This window comes from Ambystoma mexicanum, chromosome 2q (genome assembly GCF_040938575.1).
Source record: "Ambystoma mexicanum isolate Mex_15411 chromosome 2q, UKY_AmexF1_1, whole genome shotgun sequence".
Classification (NCBI taxonomy): domain Eukaryota; kingdom Metazoa; phylum Chordata; class Amphibia; order Caudata; family Ambystomatidae; genus Ambystoma; species Ambystoma mexicanum.
In genome coordinates this window covers 875,415,423-875,434,722 of record NC_090924.1, presented here as the reverse complement: position 1 = coordinate 875,434,722, position 19,300 = coordinate 875,415,423, and the positions used below count along the sequence as shown (strand labels likewise).

At 47.9% G+C, this 19,300-nt stretch overlaps 1 protein-coding gene across 6 annotated transcripts in view; it reads left to right on the top strand.

The window, feature by feature from the left end:
- The window catches only part of ACBD5 (acyl-CoA binding domain containing 5), an 803,722-nt gene that overhangs the window by 502,237 nt on the left and 282,185 nt on the right, over positions 1–19,300 (top strand). For all 6 annotated transcript variants that reach the window (XM_069648118.1, XM_069648119.1, XM_069648117.1 and 3 more), the window contains one exon: positions 18,160–18,266. In XM_069648118.1, the coding sequence (XP_069504219.1) occupies positions 18,160–18,266 (107 nt within the window). The remainder of the gene's footprint in view (positions 1–18,159; positions 18,267–19,300) is intronic.

Genomic DNA, 19,300 nt, shown 5'->3' with positions numbered 1-19,300 from the left:
CTAAATCACTTAGCACCTCTTTGCGCCAGCCTCTAAAACCCTATTCCGGCTCATCTTCCTGGAGGGGTCATTCTTTTCGATACTCCTCTTTTGGTAGAGGAAGAGGACAGGCTTCTCCAAGGGGCAAAAGAAACTTCCCTCGTGGAGCACGGGGAAGAGGTGCAAAATCAGCCTCAGGAGCGGCATCTGTACCCTCAGCCACTCCTGCAGCCGCCTCCAAATCCCTCTGAGACCTTGTTACACAAAACACCAGTGGGAGGCAGGATCTCTCAACATCTGAAGGAATGGCGGGGCATTACCTCAGATGCTTGGGCACTGGAAACAGTAGCCCAAGGTTACTGTCTCCCCTTTCTAAAAAGGCCTCAGAATCATCCACCGGGAGCCAACTCTGCCAAAATTCCGGATCTGCTCCTGTTGCAGGAAATTTTAACCCTGCTAGAGAAAGGTGCCATAGAACTGGTACCTGTAGCGGAGAGGAACAGGGGTTGGTACTCCCCATATTTTCTCATCCCAAAAAAGGACAGAGGACTGAAACCCATCTTGGACTTGAGAAACTTGAACAAGTTCCTCAGGAAGGACAAGTTCAAGATGGTGACTCTTTCTCAGATCCTTCAGGCTCTCCAACTCCAAGATTGGTTGGTATCATTGGACCTTCAGGATGCTTACTTTCATGTGCCAATCCATCCAGAGCACAGAAAGTACCTGAGGTTCGCGATTGGCAATTCTCATCATCAGTTTCGAGTTCTGCCATTCGGGTTGACCTCCGCCCCGAGGGTTTTCACCAAACTGTTGGCGGTTGTGACAGCAAGTCTCAGGAGAGGAGGTATTCACATATATCCCTACCTGGACGACTGGTTGATCAGAGCAAGTTCTCCAGAACAAGCTCAAGAACATCTTTCGATCAGCTGCCACTTCCTCCACAAACTGGGCTTCTCCCTCAATTTCAAGAAGTCCCACATGATACCAGCCCAGAAACTCCAGTTTATCGGAGCAGTCTTGGACACTTTCTCGGGAAAAGCCTCGCCTCCCGAAGTGAGAGCTCTCCACATCCAGCAGATGGTAACAAAATTCCAGAATGCCCAACGTCTACCGGCCTTCGATTTTCTCAGGTTGCTCGGCCTCATGGCATCCTGCATTTTCCTAGTACCAGAGGCCAGGTTGAGAATGAGATCCCTTCAATGGGCACTCAGAACTCAGCGGTCCCAGTTCTCAGGGAATATGTCGGATCTTCTGCAAGTTCCGAGCGCAGTTGCTCAGGATCTTCTATGGTGGGCTTGCAACAACATTCTCAAGGGAGAGTCTTTTTGGCAACCATGGCCGGAGATAACGGTAGTGACGGACGCCTCACTCACGGGGTGGGGAGCACACACCAACGATCTGACAATCAGCGGTCATTGGTCTCCATCGGATTCCAAACTACACATCAACCTATTAGAGCTGAGGGCAATCACACTAGCTCTGAAGGCCTTTCTGCCCTCTGTACAGGGAAAGAATGTTCTGATAATGACGGACAACACAGTGGCCATGTACTATCTCAACAAGAGAGGAGGTGTAGGGTCACTGCCACTGTGCAGAGAGGCAATGCAGCTCTGGTTCTGGGCAACACAAGAAGGAATCTCTGTCAGCAATTCACCTAGCCGGAGAGAAGAACACGGCGGCACACGCTCTGAGCAGGCAGAGCACGGTCTCTCACGAGTGGGAGCTGGCTCAGGAAGTTCTTCTGGAGATCTTCGCCCTTTGGGGAACCCCTCAAGTGGATCTGTTCGCCACCGCGATCAACCGAAAGTGCTATCAGTACTGCTCAAGGGAATTTCCTCAAAGAGGAGCTCTGGGAGACGCATTCGTAGTGGAGTGGAAGTTTCCACTGCTGTACGCGTTTCCCCCAGTCCCCGTGAGTCCTCAAGTAATCAGGAGGTTGAGAAGGTTCAGGAAAACCATGATCCTAATTGCCCCGGATTGGGCCAGGAGAACGTGGTACCCGGACCTTCTAGACATGTCCATCTGCCCTCCAATACGTCTTCCGCAAAGAGAGGATCTTCTCTCACAAGAGGAAGGTCGGGTTCTCCATCCAGAGGTCAAGACACTCAACCTTCACGCATGGTTTCTGAGAGGTTGAGATACAAGGATTGGGATCTTCCGGATGACGTAATGGAAATTTTGCTTTCGGCCAGAAGACCAGCAACAAAGTCTTTGTACCGATGTTGCTGGAATAGGTTTAGTAACTGGTGCAAAGACAAGGATGTGGACCCTTTTCAGTGTGGCACCCCAATGGTGCTTTCCTTTCTGCTACATCTAGCTAATCTGGGGCTCCAGATAGGAACAATCAAAGGATACCTTGCTGCGCTGTCCATTTTCAAGCGCTCCTCGGAAGAGGTTTCATATTTCAAAATACTGTTAATAATTCAATTCTTAAAGGGGCTCACTAATGTATACCCTCCAGTACCTTTTCATGTACCAGCCTGGGACTTAAATTTAGTATTAAAATTCTTGACTTGCATACCTTTTGAGCCTCTGCACTCATGTCCATTGAGGCTTTTGACTCTAAAAACTGTCCTCCTTGTGGCCCTATCATCAACCCGCTGGGTTAGCGAACTTCAGGCTCTCTCATGCATACCACCATATACTATTTTTTATAAAGATAAGGTAGTCCTTAAAGTTAAACCTTCATTTTTGCCAAAAGTAGTCTCGGACTTCCATTTGTCACAAAAAATAGTACTACCTATGTTTTATCCTCCTCCTCATCTGGGCAAAGAAGAGGAGAGATTACACAGATTAGATCCCAAGAGGGCTCTTAGTTTTTACATCTCTAGGATGGCTAAATTGAGACAAGATGACCAACTGTTTGTGGGTTACACTGGTCAAAAATTAAGCTCATCTGTAACAAAACAGACCATTTCCCGCTGGACCATATTAGCCATAGTTGAATGCTACAGACTAGCGGGAAAAGAACCACCAGATGGGCTTCGTGCCCATTCTACAAGGGGAATGGCTACTTGTGCAGCTCTAAAGTGGGGAGTCCCGGCAGCAGACATTTGTGCAGCTGCAACCTGGAAAACAATACATACTTTTGTTAAACATTATTGTTTGGACACTGCCTCCTCTAACGAGGGTTTATTTGCAAAGGCAGTTCTGCATTCTGTCCACGAAAACTGAAATGGGTACTCCCACCTCCAAAAAATTGATACTGCTATGGGAGCCTATCACAAGATGAGGAATACGTGGGAGGACACAATCCATTTGAAGAACAAGTTACTTACCAACTGTAACGTTCTTTCGACTGGATGTTCCTCCCACGTATTCCTCATCGACCCTCCCATCCTACCCCACAATACAGTTTACGTTTTCGTACACTTTCCTCTCACAAAGAATGTATCGGTCATGGGACACGCCTGGGTGTTCCTCCTATATATATTTCATCGAAAAAACAGAACTGAAGCAACGGGCGCGGCTCGAGCTACTTATACCATCGGTGACCTCGACAGAGTTCGGAGTACGTCGAGGGACAATCGACGCCACGACCTCGAGCACAGCGCCCTCTGCCGAGAATTTATTTTTCCGAAGCAGCAAAGCTAGAGATAACGATTTATCACAAGATGAGGAATACGTGGGAGGAACATCCAGTCGAAAGAACGTTACAGTTGGTAAGTAACTTGTTCTTCTGCCCCTATCACTAATATACTGCTATAACTGTGCAAGGAATGTCTTTACTTCCAATACACAGTGTTCCAGGTTCGCTGGTAATAAAGTGATGCAAAACAATGTTCCTGTCCCCTAGGTTAATTATTCTTCCAAGACACTGTTTAACACACAATGGATTGTCTCTTGTATTCCCAGTCCTTCCGTCCCCATAACTTGACATACTCCTCTGCCAAGTGTAGGTTTCGTTTTATCCCATAGTCTTTGTTCCCATGGTTTCCATTCTTGTAGGTGGGAGCGAGACCCTGAATCACAAAGGTGATCCTTATAAAATGTCTCTTCTACTGTGTCTCAGACCCTCCTGGCTTTAGACATTGGTTTCTGATATGGGTGCCAGACTTGCACCAGTTTGTTGCCCCTTGGTTCACTCTCCTGCTAAGTATGCAATTCCAGGGCCCCAAACCCTCTGCCTCTCGTTTGCATATTTGGGTGCAGATCCCAGACTCGTACAGGTTTGTTGCCCCTTGGTTCAATCTCCTGCCCAGTATGCAACTCCAGGGTCCCCTACCCTCTGCTTCTATGTTTCTTGCCCCTTAGTCCACTCTCCTGCCAAGTATGCAACTTTCTTTCAGTCTCTTTAGGGTCCCAGACTTTCTTCTTCCATCTCTTATATTCAGCCTTGAGCTGCCCCGGACCTCCAACATGTTCTGGTAGACCTGCGTACTCCTTCTCTCTTTTGACTGGTACCAGCATTGGCCCAGCTCTTGTTGCTCTACGAAGCTCTGGCAGGTCCCTGGTGAATGGCAGGGTCTGCAGCGGTTCCACATGCGTCTTTCTCTGGTTGCACGCCCACCTTGCAAGCGGCTTGCGGGTGCCAGGTTCACCTCGAGGTAAGTATCGGCAACAACCCTATTGGTCCTTCCGGGTCGGACCTTCGTCGAGTTTTCCTTCCCCTTGCTTCGTGGCTTCCCTTTCGGCTTCTCTCTGCCTGCCCGGTGCAGGAGTCCCACTGTTCCTCCTCGGAGGATCATTCTCTGAGCTTCACAACTGAGCTCCTTATGAACTCCCGCGCCTGCTAGCTGCGTTCATTCAGGTACTTGACATTTGGAAAAAGTCTAGACCGCTCACTTTGCTTCCTCTGAGTGATCTTCCTCGTCCCAGTACTTGTTTTCCCCTCTAAGGCAGAACACTTGGGATTCTCTAATAACTGAAGGTTCTCAAGTATATTAGAGTCAGTAACCTTGCAACAGAGTATATTGGTTCTGCTTACAAAGGAGGGGGAAGGATTTAGTATCTGAGAGGGGTCTTGGTGTATTAAGGCAGAAGAATACTGTGCTCTCTGAGAACAATCATTCCCAATTCCATGGTGCTTCCCTCCCCATGTATTCCTCCCTGGGTGAACCCCCCCATCCCCCCGGGAGATTATTGTGCTGTGGACGCAGCACCCTGGCACCATGGGAAAGGTCTTCACCTAGGGAAGATGGGACGATATCCTCAGATTCGTCACACCATCTCAAATATCACATTGGGAATGAATGAGAAGTCACTTAATTTGATGAGGTTGCCTAGTGAGATTTAATGAGGTAGTCCGTTACTTTTAAAGTACCAAATATGCTTCTGAGATGGTGGATTGGGCTTGAGTAGACAGAGGCGATGACAATGATATCTGCATATTCATTTATAACTTTGTTTCTGAGGCTTGTGGAATCTGCTTAGATTCACATGCTGTGCATAGGCTGACATCTAGTGGAAGCTGCAGAGTATTACAGTTTGTTTTTCGAAACTCGAAAATGGGCGTCGACACAGGCGTGCCAGTAATACTATCCCTAGTGTGACGTCCACTGTACCCAAGATCCCTCACGCGTCTAGGATCCTCAGATTGTTTTTTTCCGCCATACTGGTCGGAAGCATCTTGCGGAGTTCCCTGGCCTTATCCATACTTTTGCTAATTATTGAAGTAAAATTATTTATTGACATCCTTCCCCACCCCAACGTCGACCCTCGACGACGGCTGGAGAAGACATCGACCGTCGGCTGCTGCACGACGGATCTGGGCCTCGGAAGGCCGCTGGCCTCGGCCCGGGCCTAGTAGGCCGCTGGCCTCGGCCCTGCAAGTAGGGAGAGTGGGGGGTGGTACATACTCTTCACTCTTGGTATATAGGTACACCTTATATATTTCCTACACTTACCAGCCCGCTGCCTCAAGGTGCGTATGGAGGGTACCCCTTTCCAATTCTGCCCCAAGTGCAACCGCAAATACCCTTGGGTCGACAGGCACGCCACGTGCAACCTCTGCTTGCCGAGGGACCACCCCGAAGCGAACTGCAGAGCGTGTAGTAGGTTTAAACCTAAAACACTTAAGGACCGTTCGACAAAGCGTTGGGCCCACCACGCCAGGCAGGCAGCCATGGCAGCGGAGGGCGCCTTCAGCGATGGCAGCGACGCCGTACTTTCGGACGGCGAGGGCATTACGGCGTCGAAAGACTGCCGAGCGCAGGTCCCCGACCTCGGAAGGTTGTCCGGCAGGGCGGCTATGGGGAAGACCCCCGGCGACGCAAGCGCTACACACCCTACACACACTAAGCACACTAAGTCCAACCGAACCTCGACGATGTCGACTTCTCGGAAAGAGGCACGGATAGAACGGTCCGACTCGGTGTCCTCTGGGCGCTCTCGATCGAGATCGCCTCATGACGCAAGGCAATCATCCACTCTTGCCAAGAGTGCCTCGCTCCCTAGATTAACGGAAGTTCGATCGTCGGAAGACGAAGACGACTTCCACCCCCAGGCCGCGCTCCAAGAGACCGAGAGCGCAGTTAACACCAGCGAGGCCCCACGCTCGAAACAAGATACCTCTCCCGACCCTCGGCGCCAGGCGTCGAAAGTCTCTGGGGCCTCCAAGGGGCAGGGAAAACATTTTTCCACGCACGGGGAGGGAGGGAAACAGCGGAAAGCTCAGCCTTCCACTCCTGTAAGACCATCCTTCCACCCCAAGCAGACAGATAAACATAAATCTACTGGGACATCAACATCCAGCAAGGGTACCCTTGATAAGTCCTCTAAGCTGCCTACTAAAGTCATACCCTGTTCCAAAGAATGGTCCAGTGAGGACATAGACAGGGTCATGTCAAGGATGTCTTCCTTAGCTGATTTTTATGACAAAAACCCAGAACATTTCCTTTCGTATGACCCTCAAGGGGCCACACCCTCAGGCTCCTCTGATCCTATCCCCCTAAGTAAAAAGGCCCGGGTCGAAAGACCTGACCCCTTCGAGGTGCAGCCTTACTCTACTCCATACTCCAGATACCAAGGAAAACCTTTCCCTGAAGGGGACCAGGAGTTTACAATTATGGAGGAACGAACCGGGTCTGAATACTATGCGGAGGATGAGGACCTGGAGGAGGTAGAAGATGAGCAGGAAATTTACAGAGTAGATTCCCCGGTAGAAAGCGAAGCCCCAGTTACCGACTCGCCAGTTGATAACCAACCCCTCCTTAATGAAGTTCTTGCTCGCGCAGCAGAACATTTTCACATCGACACACATGGTGTACAGGAGGAAAGGGACTTCGCAGAAGAGTTGGTGGGAGAGAGGAGGCCGGTCGCTCAGACCATCCCTATCCTTAAATCCATCCAACGTAGAATAGCTCCATCTCTGGTGAATCCTAACCTCACCAGAGCCGTCAACCCCAGAGTCGAAAAACTTTTTCGGGCAGCCCAATCTGACCCTCTTTATATAAGAGGTCATCTTAAACCAGACTCCCTAGTGGTTACCAACACTCGGAAGAGGGCTGGGACACCCTTATCGTCGTCAGAAGCTCCTCCCGACAAGGAGAGCAAAAGACTGTACGGGTTTGGCAGGAAGGTAGCCTCAACGTCCGCCTACCAAGCAAGGGTTGCAAACTCCACCACCCTGTTGGCAAGTTACAACTGCCATCAATGGGAAGAGGTCGCGGCGCTCATAGCCTCTGCTCCTGAACCGTTAAAGGGCCAGTTGGCTCGGATCTCGGCAGAAGGGAGAGCCGTGTCTGGTTGCATATTAAAAGCAACTTTCGACGCTGCAGACAACGCAGGAAGATTGATAGCAGAAGGTACTGTTATCAAGAGACATGCGTGGTTACGGCAGTCGGGGTTCAAAACAGAAACACAGGCTTCATTAATAGACAAGCCGGTGGAACCAGATCTATTGTTTGGGAAAGCGGTCGAAGACGCACTTAAGAATGCCAAGGACGAGTACGAGACTCTCAAATCCCTTGGCCAGCTTACCAACAAACCCCCGAACCAGAGGGGGAACAGTAATTTTCGTCGCCCACGCGGCCAAAATTCACAAAGAGGCAACTATGCCCAAGGACAGGGTACACAATGGAACAACAACCAGCAGTCTACCCAAAGTTACAGCAAGGGTAACAAGAGAGGTCGTGGAAGAGGCAGAGGCAGCCCCAACAAGGGAGGTGGCACGCCTCCGCCAAAGCAGTGACGCTCAGTTCAGGGTCCCTTCTCACGCAACCCCAGTAGGGGGACGCATTTCCAACTTCACCCAGGCTTGGGAAGGGATCACCTCAGACAGATGGGTGCTGTCATGTCCACAGGATATTGTATAGAATTACTGCAGCGTCCCCGGAACCACCCTCCACGACAAAGAATACACTCCTTAGAACATCAGAAGATCCTTCTCGAGGAGATCGCCATTCTGCTAGAAAAGGACGCGATAGAACTCGTCCCAGGACACCAGGTAAACAAGGGTATCTATTCAACTTACTTCCTTGTGCCAAAGAAAGATTTAACAATGCGCCCAGTATTGGACTTACGGCCTGCCAACAAGTATGTCAAGCCCCAAAAGTTTCGTATGACTACGCTACAAGAGGTAATCCCTCTCCTAAAAAAGGGGGATTACATGGCAACCTTGGATATGAAAGATGCTTATTTTCATATTTCCATGCTCCCAGCACACAGAAAATACTTGCGCTTCAAGGTAGACAGTCGCCACTACCAATTCAAGGTACTGCCCTTCGGGATAGCTTCAGCACCAAGGGTATTCACCAAGGTACTGGCGGTGGCAGCTGCACACCTACGCAGGGAGGCAATCCCAGTGTACCCTTATCTGGATGACTGGCTCATAACGGGGGAAACCCCAGGAATTTGCAGGTCAAACATTCAGAGGACTATCGACCTCCTCCACGAATTAGGCTTCTCCATCAACGAGAAGAAGTCAAGTCTGGTGCCAAGCACCTCAAAACAGTTCCTAGGAGCAATCCTAGATACTCAGAAAGGGTTGACCTTCCCTTCGGAAGAGAGAATCCGGAATATACTACTGCAAATTCCACATTATCAGTCAGGTCAACAAATAACGGTACGCAAAGCAATGCGGTTACTGGGCATGATGGCGTCATGCATTTACCTGGTCCCCCACGCGCGTCTGCGCATGCGTCCCATGCAGGAATGGTTGGCGAAACAGTGGTCTCAGGCAAGTGGTCAGTGGGACGATCTAGTGGTCGTTTCGCCAACACTCGTACAGAGCTTACACTGGTGGACAAGAGAAAATCTCGCAAGGGGAAAACCCTTTTACGATCCCGAAGTACAGGCAGTGGTGACTACAGATGCATGCCTGACTGGGTGGGGAGCTCACCATCTCCACCACACAGCTCAGGGTCTCTGGTCTCACTCAGTAGCCAAGAACCACATCAACCTGCTAGAGCTTCTGGCAGTATTCCGAGCGCTTCGGGCGTTCGAGCCCCATCTGCTAAACTTGTCGGTACAGATCCGGACGGACAGCACGACAGCCATGTTCTATCTGAACAAACAAGGAGGGACTTGTTCGCCAAATCTGTCCAAGCTTGCCCAGAAAATCTGGATATGGGCACTCAGACGGAACATCTTCCTGTCATCACAACATGTTCCAGGGGAGCTCAATTCCCTAGCGGATGCCCTAAGCAGAGACTCCCTCCCAGAAGAACACGAATGGGTCCTTCACAGAGATATCGTAGAAGATCTCTTCTCTCAGTGGGGTTTCCCCACTATAGACCTATTCGCCACAAGCGAAAACAAACAATGCCCAGGATTTGCATCCAGGTTCCCCCAGCCAGACTCCCAAGGGAACGCCCTGTGGATGAACTGGTCAGGGATGTTTGCGTACGCTTTTCCACCAACTCCTCTCATCAGGAAGGTGGTGTACAAGATGAACAAGGAATCAATGACGCTCATCCTAGTTGCTCCCATGTGGGCGAGACAACCATGGTTTCCACACCTACGCAGGATGGCGGTGTGCGAGCCCATCAAACTCCCAGCCTGGTACAACCTACTGTCCCAGCAACAAGGTCAAACAGTGCACCAGGAACCCAACTCAATGAACCTGGCAGCATGGCTCCTGAAGTCATAGAGTTTGGGCATCTCAATTTACCACAGAGGTGTATGGACATCCTAAAAGAATCCAGGAAACCAAACACAAGGCACTGTTACTTTGACAAGTGGAAGAGATTCGTTATTTGGTGCCAGAATAAACAAATCAACCCAGTTGATTGCACTCCTTCCAACGTTGTAACGTACATGCTCCACCTGCTGGACGCAGGTTTGGTTTTTAACTCTCTAAAGGTACACCTGGCAGCCCTCTCGGCTTACACCACATCCCATAACAAAGTATCGTGGTGGAAAGTACCAGTAGTTAAAGCCTTCATGGAAGGAGTAAAGAGACTTCACCCTCCTATTTCGAACCCACCGCCAGGATGGGACCTCAACGTGGTGCTAGCTAAACTCATGGGCCCCCCTTTCGAACCCATGCATAAAAGTAGTCTCAAACACCTGACTTATAAAACGGCCTTCTTAGTAGCCATTACCTCTATAAGAAGGGTCAGTGAAATTCAGGCTCTGTCAGTGCAGGATCCTTTCTTTACTATCCACAAAGACAAACTGGTTTTACGCACACACCCTAGGTTCTCACCTAAATTTATATCTAAGTTCCATGTAAACCAGTCCATCGAGCTTCCGGCTTTCTTCCAGAACCCGCAAAGCTCAGCTGAGGTGAAACTACACACCCTTGATGTGCGTAGGGCGGTCCTCTACTATGTAAATAAAACCAGACCGCTAAGGAAAACAGATCAACTGTTTGTCTCCGTAGCTACAGGCAGAGAGGGGGATCGCGTCTCTAAAGGCGCTATCTCGAAGTGGATTATCAACTGTATACAGCTGTGTTACTCTCTTTCTGAAAAAACTCTGCCTTTTACGCCAAGGGCCCATTCTACTAGAGGCATTGGGGCCACTCTGGCTTTCATTGCAAATGTTCCCCTCGACACCATTTGCAAAGCAGCTACTTGGAGCTCTATTCACACTTTTACTCAGCATTACTGCATTGACACTCATTCCAAGACAGATACACAAGTGGGACAAGCGGTTCTAAGACACCTGTTTGCTCATGACCCTTCTCACATCCCACCTCCTTCTTCTGGTACTGCTCGCTAATCTATGCACAGCATGTGATCTAAGCAGATTCCACAAGCCTCAGAAGGGATACATTACTCACCGTAATCGTATTTCTGATGCTTGTATCTGCTTAGATTCACATGCGACCCACCCTTCCTCCCCTCCGAGAGAAGGCGCATGATTGCTTGTAGTCTTACCTTTCTGTCTATCTGCTTGGATTATCTGTACTCACGCTACTCCTCATGCTTCCTCATGTCAGAAAAAAAATACAATCTGAGGATCCTAGACGCGTGAGGACAACGCAAATATTAGGTATTTCAGTTTTCCTAGTGCTTTGCCTTTCTTGCCCATCTGGTACAGTCCTAGTATGCATGCCTCCGGGGATTGTAAATCTAGATCGGGTATGACGTCCGTTCATCGCGGGATTCCCAAAACATATGTACCATTCCTGCATTTATAACCGTACAACTTTGCCTTTTTGAGCCCTTAAATCCAGCAATCACTTCCGGGGTCAGGTAAGCTCTCTGTATTACATACAATTGTAAAAACTGCTGTCTAGCATTTCTGGAGTTTTTGTGTGGTGGAGATCTTCAGCCATTATTTTTCTGTGAAGACCTTGCCTATGTCGGATTCCCATATTGACCTGACTCTCAATTCCTTTCTGGAGTGGTGTACTATTAACACATCATATAACCCTGATATGGTATGTCCACCCTCTGAGATATTTATTATAGTTTCTAACTCCTCATGCCCCCACGTACCCCACCCCCCGCTATTGTTGGCCACCTGCGCTTAATTGTGTTCACTATAGAATTGTATAGTAGGTATTGTCCCTTCTGTATCCCAGTTAGTTCCTGCAGTTATTGAAACTTTAGTAATGTGTTTTCTCTCTGCAGATCTCCTATGGTAATGATCCCACACGTTTCCCAGTGTAGCCGCACACTGGCCCTCAGTCCTCTGCTGTCAGACATAACTGCTGCTAGTCGAATCTGTGATGATATTGGATCTTTGATGTCCAGTTTTTTACAAGTTCGCCTTATTTGCATGCCCAGTTTTACTAATTGTGGATATCCCTCTGGTTATGGCTGAGTCACCCATATTTGGTCTTTCAGGTGTAGGTGTTGTATTGCTGGTTGAAGCAGTGCTGTGTCTACTGTGGGATCGTCCGCTAGCCATCCTACTACATATTGCATCTGGCATGCAAGGTAATGTAGCTTGAAATCCGGGATTCTCAGTCCCCCTTTATCATAAGGTCTCCTCAGGGTGCTGAGCGCCACCCTGTGTCTACCACCCTGCCACAGGAAGATTCTGCACTCTTTTTCAAGTCTTCTAAAGAATTGGCTAGAGATATTGTATGGGATATTCCCAAAGCAGTGCAGCATCCTGAGCAGCACCTCCATTTTTAATAGTGCTGCTCTTCCCACTATCGCTAGAGGTAACTTCCCCCAGAATTTCATTGATTTAACTAACCCTTCCATCACTCTCATGGTGTTATGTATGTGTTCTTGTTTTGGGTCATGATAGATGTCTAACCATAGATAACGGAAGGTGTCCATTACCCACGGGAGTGTTAGTGACGGCAACTGCACACCGCGTCTGTTAGCTAGTTTGGCCAGCGGGAATGCACAGGATTTGGTCTTATTTATTGTAATTCCTGACAGTGTGCTAAAGTTACCTAGTACCTCCAATACCAGTTGTAAGCTCTCCTCCGTATTCTGTAAATACAGTAACATGTCATCGGCATACATTGACACTATGACGTACACTATCTATTCTGATTCCGGCTTCCTGATATTCCTGTCGCAGGAATGCAGCTTTTGGTTACATCGCAATTCTATAGAGAATCAGAGATAATCGGCAGCCTTGTCTAGTTCCTTTTTGCAACTCCCATTTATTGGAGAAGAACTTCCCAGTTTTAACCCTAGCCATGGGCTTCGTGTAAATCAATTTTACCCATTGCATGTAGTTGAGCCCAAATCCTAATGTAACCATAGTTGCATAGAGCCAATCCCAATGAACTGAATCAAATGCCTTCATAGCGTCTAATGATGTCACAGCGCATTGCTCTTGTTTGCCTTCCGTGCTACTAATTACGTGGTGTAGCCTCCTTATGTTCCAGGAAATGTTCATGCCTGGAACATATCCCGTTTGATCAGGATGTATGAGTTTGGTTATTGCCCTCCTGATCCTTTTCGCTAGTAATGCATTAAGAATGTTACTCTGTCTTGGTTCAATAAGGACAGGGGCCTATAAGAGCCGCAGTCAACCATTTGCTTCTCTCAAACTTTCTGGGAGTGTACCTATCTCAAAAACCTCGTTGTATACCTTTGTCAGGACTGGTGCAAGGCTGTCTGCATATACTTTATAGAATTTGCCCGGTAGTCCGTCCATGTCCGGTGCTTTGCCTGAGGGCAGTGCTTTAATTACAGCCGTTACCCCTTCTGTCATTATGGGTTCCTCTAACTAGTGAGAGGTGTGGTAAGGTTATACGGTCTAATGCTTTTAGTGTTTCCTCGTTTTGCTCCACCTGGGTGTCTTTATACAGCTTTCTATAGTATTCATAAAACGCTTTATTCACTCAAATTGGGTATTGCATATGATGGCCTCTCTATTCCGAACAGAATGTGTTGGTGCTTTCCTGCTATCGCTTTTGTATAGACATGCTGTCTTCCTGGTTTGTCACCGTGCGCATTTGATTTCTCGAAAAGATTCACATAGCTGAATTTGCCCAGCCTGTCCCATTGGGTCAGGCATTCTTGTCTCAATTTTATTTCCGCGCTCAGTTGGTCTTGCCCAGTACTGTTCTTCTCTTCCTCTTCTAGTTCTCTTTCTATTCTAGTTAGGTCAGCAGTTATAACCTTGCGTACTCCTCCCACGTTGGGTATCATCTCTCCCCTGCTCACCACCGTCTGAGTATGGCGCTAGTCTTGCGTACAAGGACCGAAAAAACGTTGTGGCATCATGGTTCAGTGCGTATGTGCTCATTATGTGTACTTCCCTGCTTTCCAGTGTGCCGTGAATCACTGACCATCCTGCCTTCATCGTCCATCTTAGTATGTAGTATGTAGTATCTTAAGTGGGACCCCTACCCCCCCAGCATAAGAAGAGTATGTAGAACCCACTATTTATCCGCCCCATTTTTGTGCAAGTGTTTCTTGTCTAGCTTTTTTAAGGTGTCTCCTGTAACAGGGCTATCCCCATTTTCTGTTTGTGCAAATATGTAATCATTCTATTTCTCTTCACGTAATTGTTTAGTCCTCAAATGTTCCAAGTCATTACCTGAATGCTACCTGGCATTATGCATTATCTTCAGCCTGGCTGGGTAAGTTAACATGTATTTCAGGCCCGCCTCTCTAAGTCTTTCTTTAGTAGCAATAAATTGGGCTCTTCTTTTTTGAACCTGGAAGGTGCAGTCCGGGTATATTGCCAGTGTGGCTGAGGCCCTTTGTATCTTACCCCCCACCCCATCCTCTAAAATGACAGAATCTTTTCTTTATCTTTGTAATTTAATATTTTGGTGATGATGTGCCTAGGAGGAGCGCCCAGTGGTGGTTTTCTAATCAAGGAACGATGTGCGTGCTCTACTGTGAATCCTTGCGTGAGGTTTCCTGGTCCCAGTTCTTGCAGCAGTAGATTTTTCACAGTTCGTGGGGTTGGTTCATTGCATGCCTTTGGGAAGACCAATGATGTTGATCCTGTGTGCGCGGCCTTCTGCGTCATCTGCCCTTTCTTCGAGCAGCTTAACTCTTTTTGTTGCAGTATTCTGACATCTGCTGCAGTTTGTGCCGCCATCTTTGTGTTGTCTTTTACTTGCACTTCCAACCGACCCATACGTTCTGCCAGTGACCACACATCCTGTCTTAATAGACCCACGTCTATCGCCACTGCGTCTATCTTGGCTTCCAATGTTGTTTGTAGTGCTGCTATGGTGGCCAGTAATTGCTGATCTCCCCTGTCCAGCATGTCCATATTACCTTCTGTTTGTGCAGCTTCCGTCCCGCTTTTGGGGCATTCCTGCCCTCTGTTGAATGCTTCCATGATGTTCTGTTTGCCTTTAATTTTGTTGTTTTTATTTGCCATGGGTTCTGTTGACAGCTGTCTTGTTTAATGCTCTTTGCTGAGCTCAAATGCGTGCTGATTACTTGCCCGTATGCTTGGGGACCACATCACCAATTTACGTGTTCTTCTCTTGGCTGTTCTGCACGTTATGTTAGGTGGGCCAGCTTCCCCTTCTCGACTTCTTTTGTGCTATGTGCTAGTGCCCGAGGGCCTCAATGGTTTGGCCTCCTTGCATTCTGGTTCACTATTGTTGTCCCTGTGTCTTGTGTTCTGTAGGCCTCCACTTCTGTCTTTTAATTCCTCTAGTTTTACACCCCCAGTCTGATTAGATGGTAGTCTAGGCCCTTAATGAAGGGCGCATTTATCTTCCACCTAATCTCAACCTTGCTCCCTCATTCCTGTTATCTACTACTCCAATGACCCCTCCACTTTCTACACCGGCAGAGCGCTGCTGCACAGGGGCCTTTGTGCATGTCTATGCCAGGTTTGTGAGTGTGCACCGATTTCCCTTGTCTGCAGGGTGCTCTTTGTTTCGGACCTTTGTATTACCAGAATTTCTCCTCCCATCCTCGGGTTCCGCTCACCTTATCTCTGCTCGCACCGGTCAGCTTGTGCATTGTCTACCATGCGGGTGTTCGTCTTATGCAGGTCCTAGTCCTCCGGTGCTCCCTCGTCAGCTCGCTCTCGCTTTCTGTTGGTCTGCAATTCAGCAAGCCTGCGATGCATTTTTTGACTCGCAGCCCTCCATTCCACTTCTTATGCTCTCGGGCTCCTCCTCCCTTCTGTCTTTCCTCTGGCTCTGTGCTACATCAGGGTCTGAATTTCGCTGCATGTTGCTGCAGGGAGCCCCCCAACTTCATACAAACAGGTGGCAGGGTCAGTGCCGTAGCTGCAGCCTTCCTTTACCTGCTCAGTTCTACCGTCTTAGATGACCCGTTCAGTGGCTAATATTTTACTCCGCGCAGGCTACCGCCATCTTCCACAGTTTAGCTGTCTTACGCAGCATGGACTCCCGACATTTCTTTTCTCGGTCTTCAATTTCGTTGACAATGTACCACTTTTTGGACAACTTTTTGCTTATTGTTAGCGGATCAGGCAGGAGCTGTTGCAAGGCACAACCTTTCTACATGGCATTTAGCCACGCCCCCCATGTACCTGTGTACAATGTTCTGCTCTTGTAGACTCTCTTGGTCGGCCTCTTGGCTGATGTGCAGTATTCACACTCGTTTGACTTCTCCCGATTGGCCGGTTGGCTCTGCCCCAAAATGTTACACACCTCTTGCCAGTCTTTGGTCTTGCCACACTGCAATTGTCCGTAAAGCTCACTTGATGGTGGTCTTGCTCATGTCCCACCTTCCTATAACACTTTTCCACACTTGCGCCCTTTCTTAGCGCTGTTTTCCCATAGGCACTCTCCCTTTGGCTGTCCTCTGCATTGCCCATAAAAAGTTTTATTCAGGGCCATATTTAGTAAAAGAAATTGCAAGGTTTCACTCGGTTTGATATTTAATGGGCCTTAGTTATGCTTCATTTCAAGGTTTTCTCCACTTTGATGTTTATGCACTTAATGTTTTTCAGTTCGATATTCAATAGACATGCATTGTTTAAAGTTTCCTTCAATTTGGTATTCAATATACACTTTGTGTTTCATTTCAAGTTGTTGTTCAGTTCGGTATTCAAAAAGTATTTATTGCACTTATTTTCAACTGTCCGTGCAGTTCGGTAATTGGGTTGCATTCATTTCCCACTCGCAGCCCGCTTAGGAACGCCCTGGTATCGAGTGCCTCTCTCTGACACTCATTGGTACTTGGCGTAATTCCCAAACAGCTCCTGCTGCTTTCTCCTTCCTTCCTTGCTGGTCGTCGGAGCAGCTCCTGCTCGCATGCCAGGGCCTCCTCTCACACGCTGGTAGCTCTGCAGCCTCAATGAAGACGCTGACGGCATCTGTCTTCCTCCTGCAAAGCTCCATGACACTGAGGTTCCCTCATTCGGCTGCTGACTGGCGTCTTGTATTTTCCACAGGTCCCACCATGGATTCCTATTCCCGGAGAGGGTCCCCTGCTGGTCTCTCTCCCACAGGCCTCTGTTTCTCTGAGTTTTGTTCCCTGGCTCTCATTTTATACACTTGCAGCCCACCAACAAGTTGCAGGTGTGAATCTTTCATTAGGTTTGCCTGACCATAATTAAGGTGACTTGCCTGACACTCCGCATACTCTGCAGGCATCTTCCTCGTCCCAGTACCAGAGTGGTAAAATGTAGGTGTAGTGTTCATTACTCATAGTCTCCTCTTCCTCGTCCCAGTACTTTTGAATGTCAAATGAGGGGAAATTAATGGGGAGGTTTTGCAATAACCCATAAAGGTCGGGAGAGGGTTAGGTTGGTCATCAATAGGGAAAGGGCAATAACATGTCTCGCTTACTCTATCCTTAACCCCTCTCTTCTTCACCTTCTTTCTGTTACTTCTATGGCTGTAATATCCCTGGGCAGTTTCTGGGTCAATGGGATAGGAATGACACTACCCCATGACTACCTCCTGGGACAGAAGATTCTTCCTGAAAGAAAGATGCGGGAAGCTGCGTCTCGCCTGAGGAAAATTCACTCCCAATCCCCAAGGATCCTCCACCCAGGTGATCCTCCCTCGCTACTCCACCCTCCGAGTCGGGATCCAAGAGCGATGGCCTTTCCCTGGCCACCTCAACAGAGGATTCAAGGGGAGAAAATGTGAGAAGGCCCTCAGGTTTCTCACATAACCCACTTAAAGGTTTTGACGCCCACTCTGTTCTGATGCCTAGTGTGACAGGTATGTACTTTTCTCTACCTCTATTACTACCACAGCGCCTGCTGGGAGGTTTAGGACACTCCCCTTTGGGTGGAGAAAAGGCTCTGAGGTAGCAGTGATCAGAATCGCGTGAGGGGAATGTTTTATAGCTTTCACCCTTCTACCATTATTGATTCTATGGAGCAAGACTGTTACATCCATATGGGATACTCTGAATTGAATTCCTAGTTTAGGTATATTGACATACACCCCTTGAAAAGCTGGTTTAATTCCAGATGCAGAAGAAGAACCACTTGAAGATATTTCTGGAATGCACCATTTAACAAGTGATTCCGACAGTGAAGTCTTCTGCGACTCGATGGAGCAGTTTGGGCAAGAAGAGGTAAATATGATCTATAAACAAACTTGTTTTTAAGTGCAATACACATTTTTTTATTTTCTTCGTTGAGCATGGGGCAATATCAAATTGTACTTAAATCTAAGATGTGAATAACTTGAACAGTGATTTATGTTTCAAAATATATTTGAACGGTTCTTTAATGTTAAGCCTCAAAAGCGTAAAGTGTGCGGAATCAACCAGATAGTGCACTAAAATCAAAAGGCACATGCGTCACCCCTTCATGTGCATGGGGACCCCAGAATTGACAAGTGAAAACCAATCTGTTGATGTTAATCATGTAATATTAATACACTGGCTTTTATACCAACTGAGCTATGAAATCGGGGCCCAATGGAAACATCTATTCACAAAGCCCATAGGTCTGGGTTTAATTTTTGATTGACTCAGTTCTTTGTATAAACAGCAATCTAATCTTAAATAGGAGATTTGGGCTTCGACGTGCATTTTTGTATTTTTGTGTAAGACTGAGTGTGCCAAAAGGGGTAGTACACATGGTCGGAACAGGATATTTGGCAAAGAGTAATATTGCACATGCCAGAAGTGATTGATGTACATTTTGAAGAGGATAAGATGCCTTTTAGGGCTGTGATCTTCCTATGGAGAAGAGTGTTAAAAATTCACTACAAGAGTTGCATTTCTTTGGAGGCAAATCTTTGTGCTGAGACTTGTGAGACACACACACACACACACACCTCCCCCCTTAACTATGGTAATACCTTTAGCTATAACGCTTAAAGGATGTACTAGTTCAGCATGAAGCACTGAATATTTAGTAAGCCAAGTTATTTTATCAACCAACGCATGCGCACTCAAACTCCTCTCCCCCCAGCACATCCATGGCACATGCACAGGATAGGAGTCTGCAAATGGCTCACTTTGTGACACAGCAGTGCTTGTTTTAAATGGTGTGGTTTGATGGGTAATTAAAGCACCTAGTGCCCTCAATGCATTTGGGGCAGATGATCAGAGCAGGAATTGGATTCCTTTTGCTAGCAGCAGCACATAGATGCAGACTG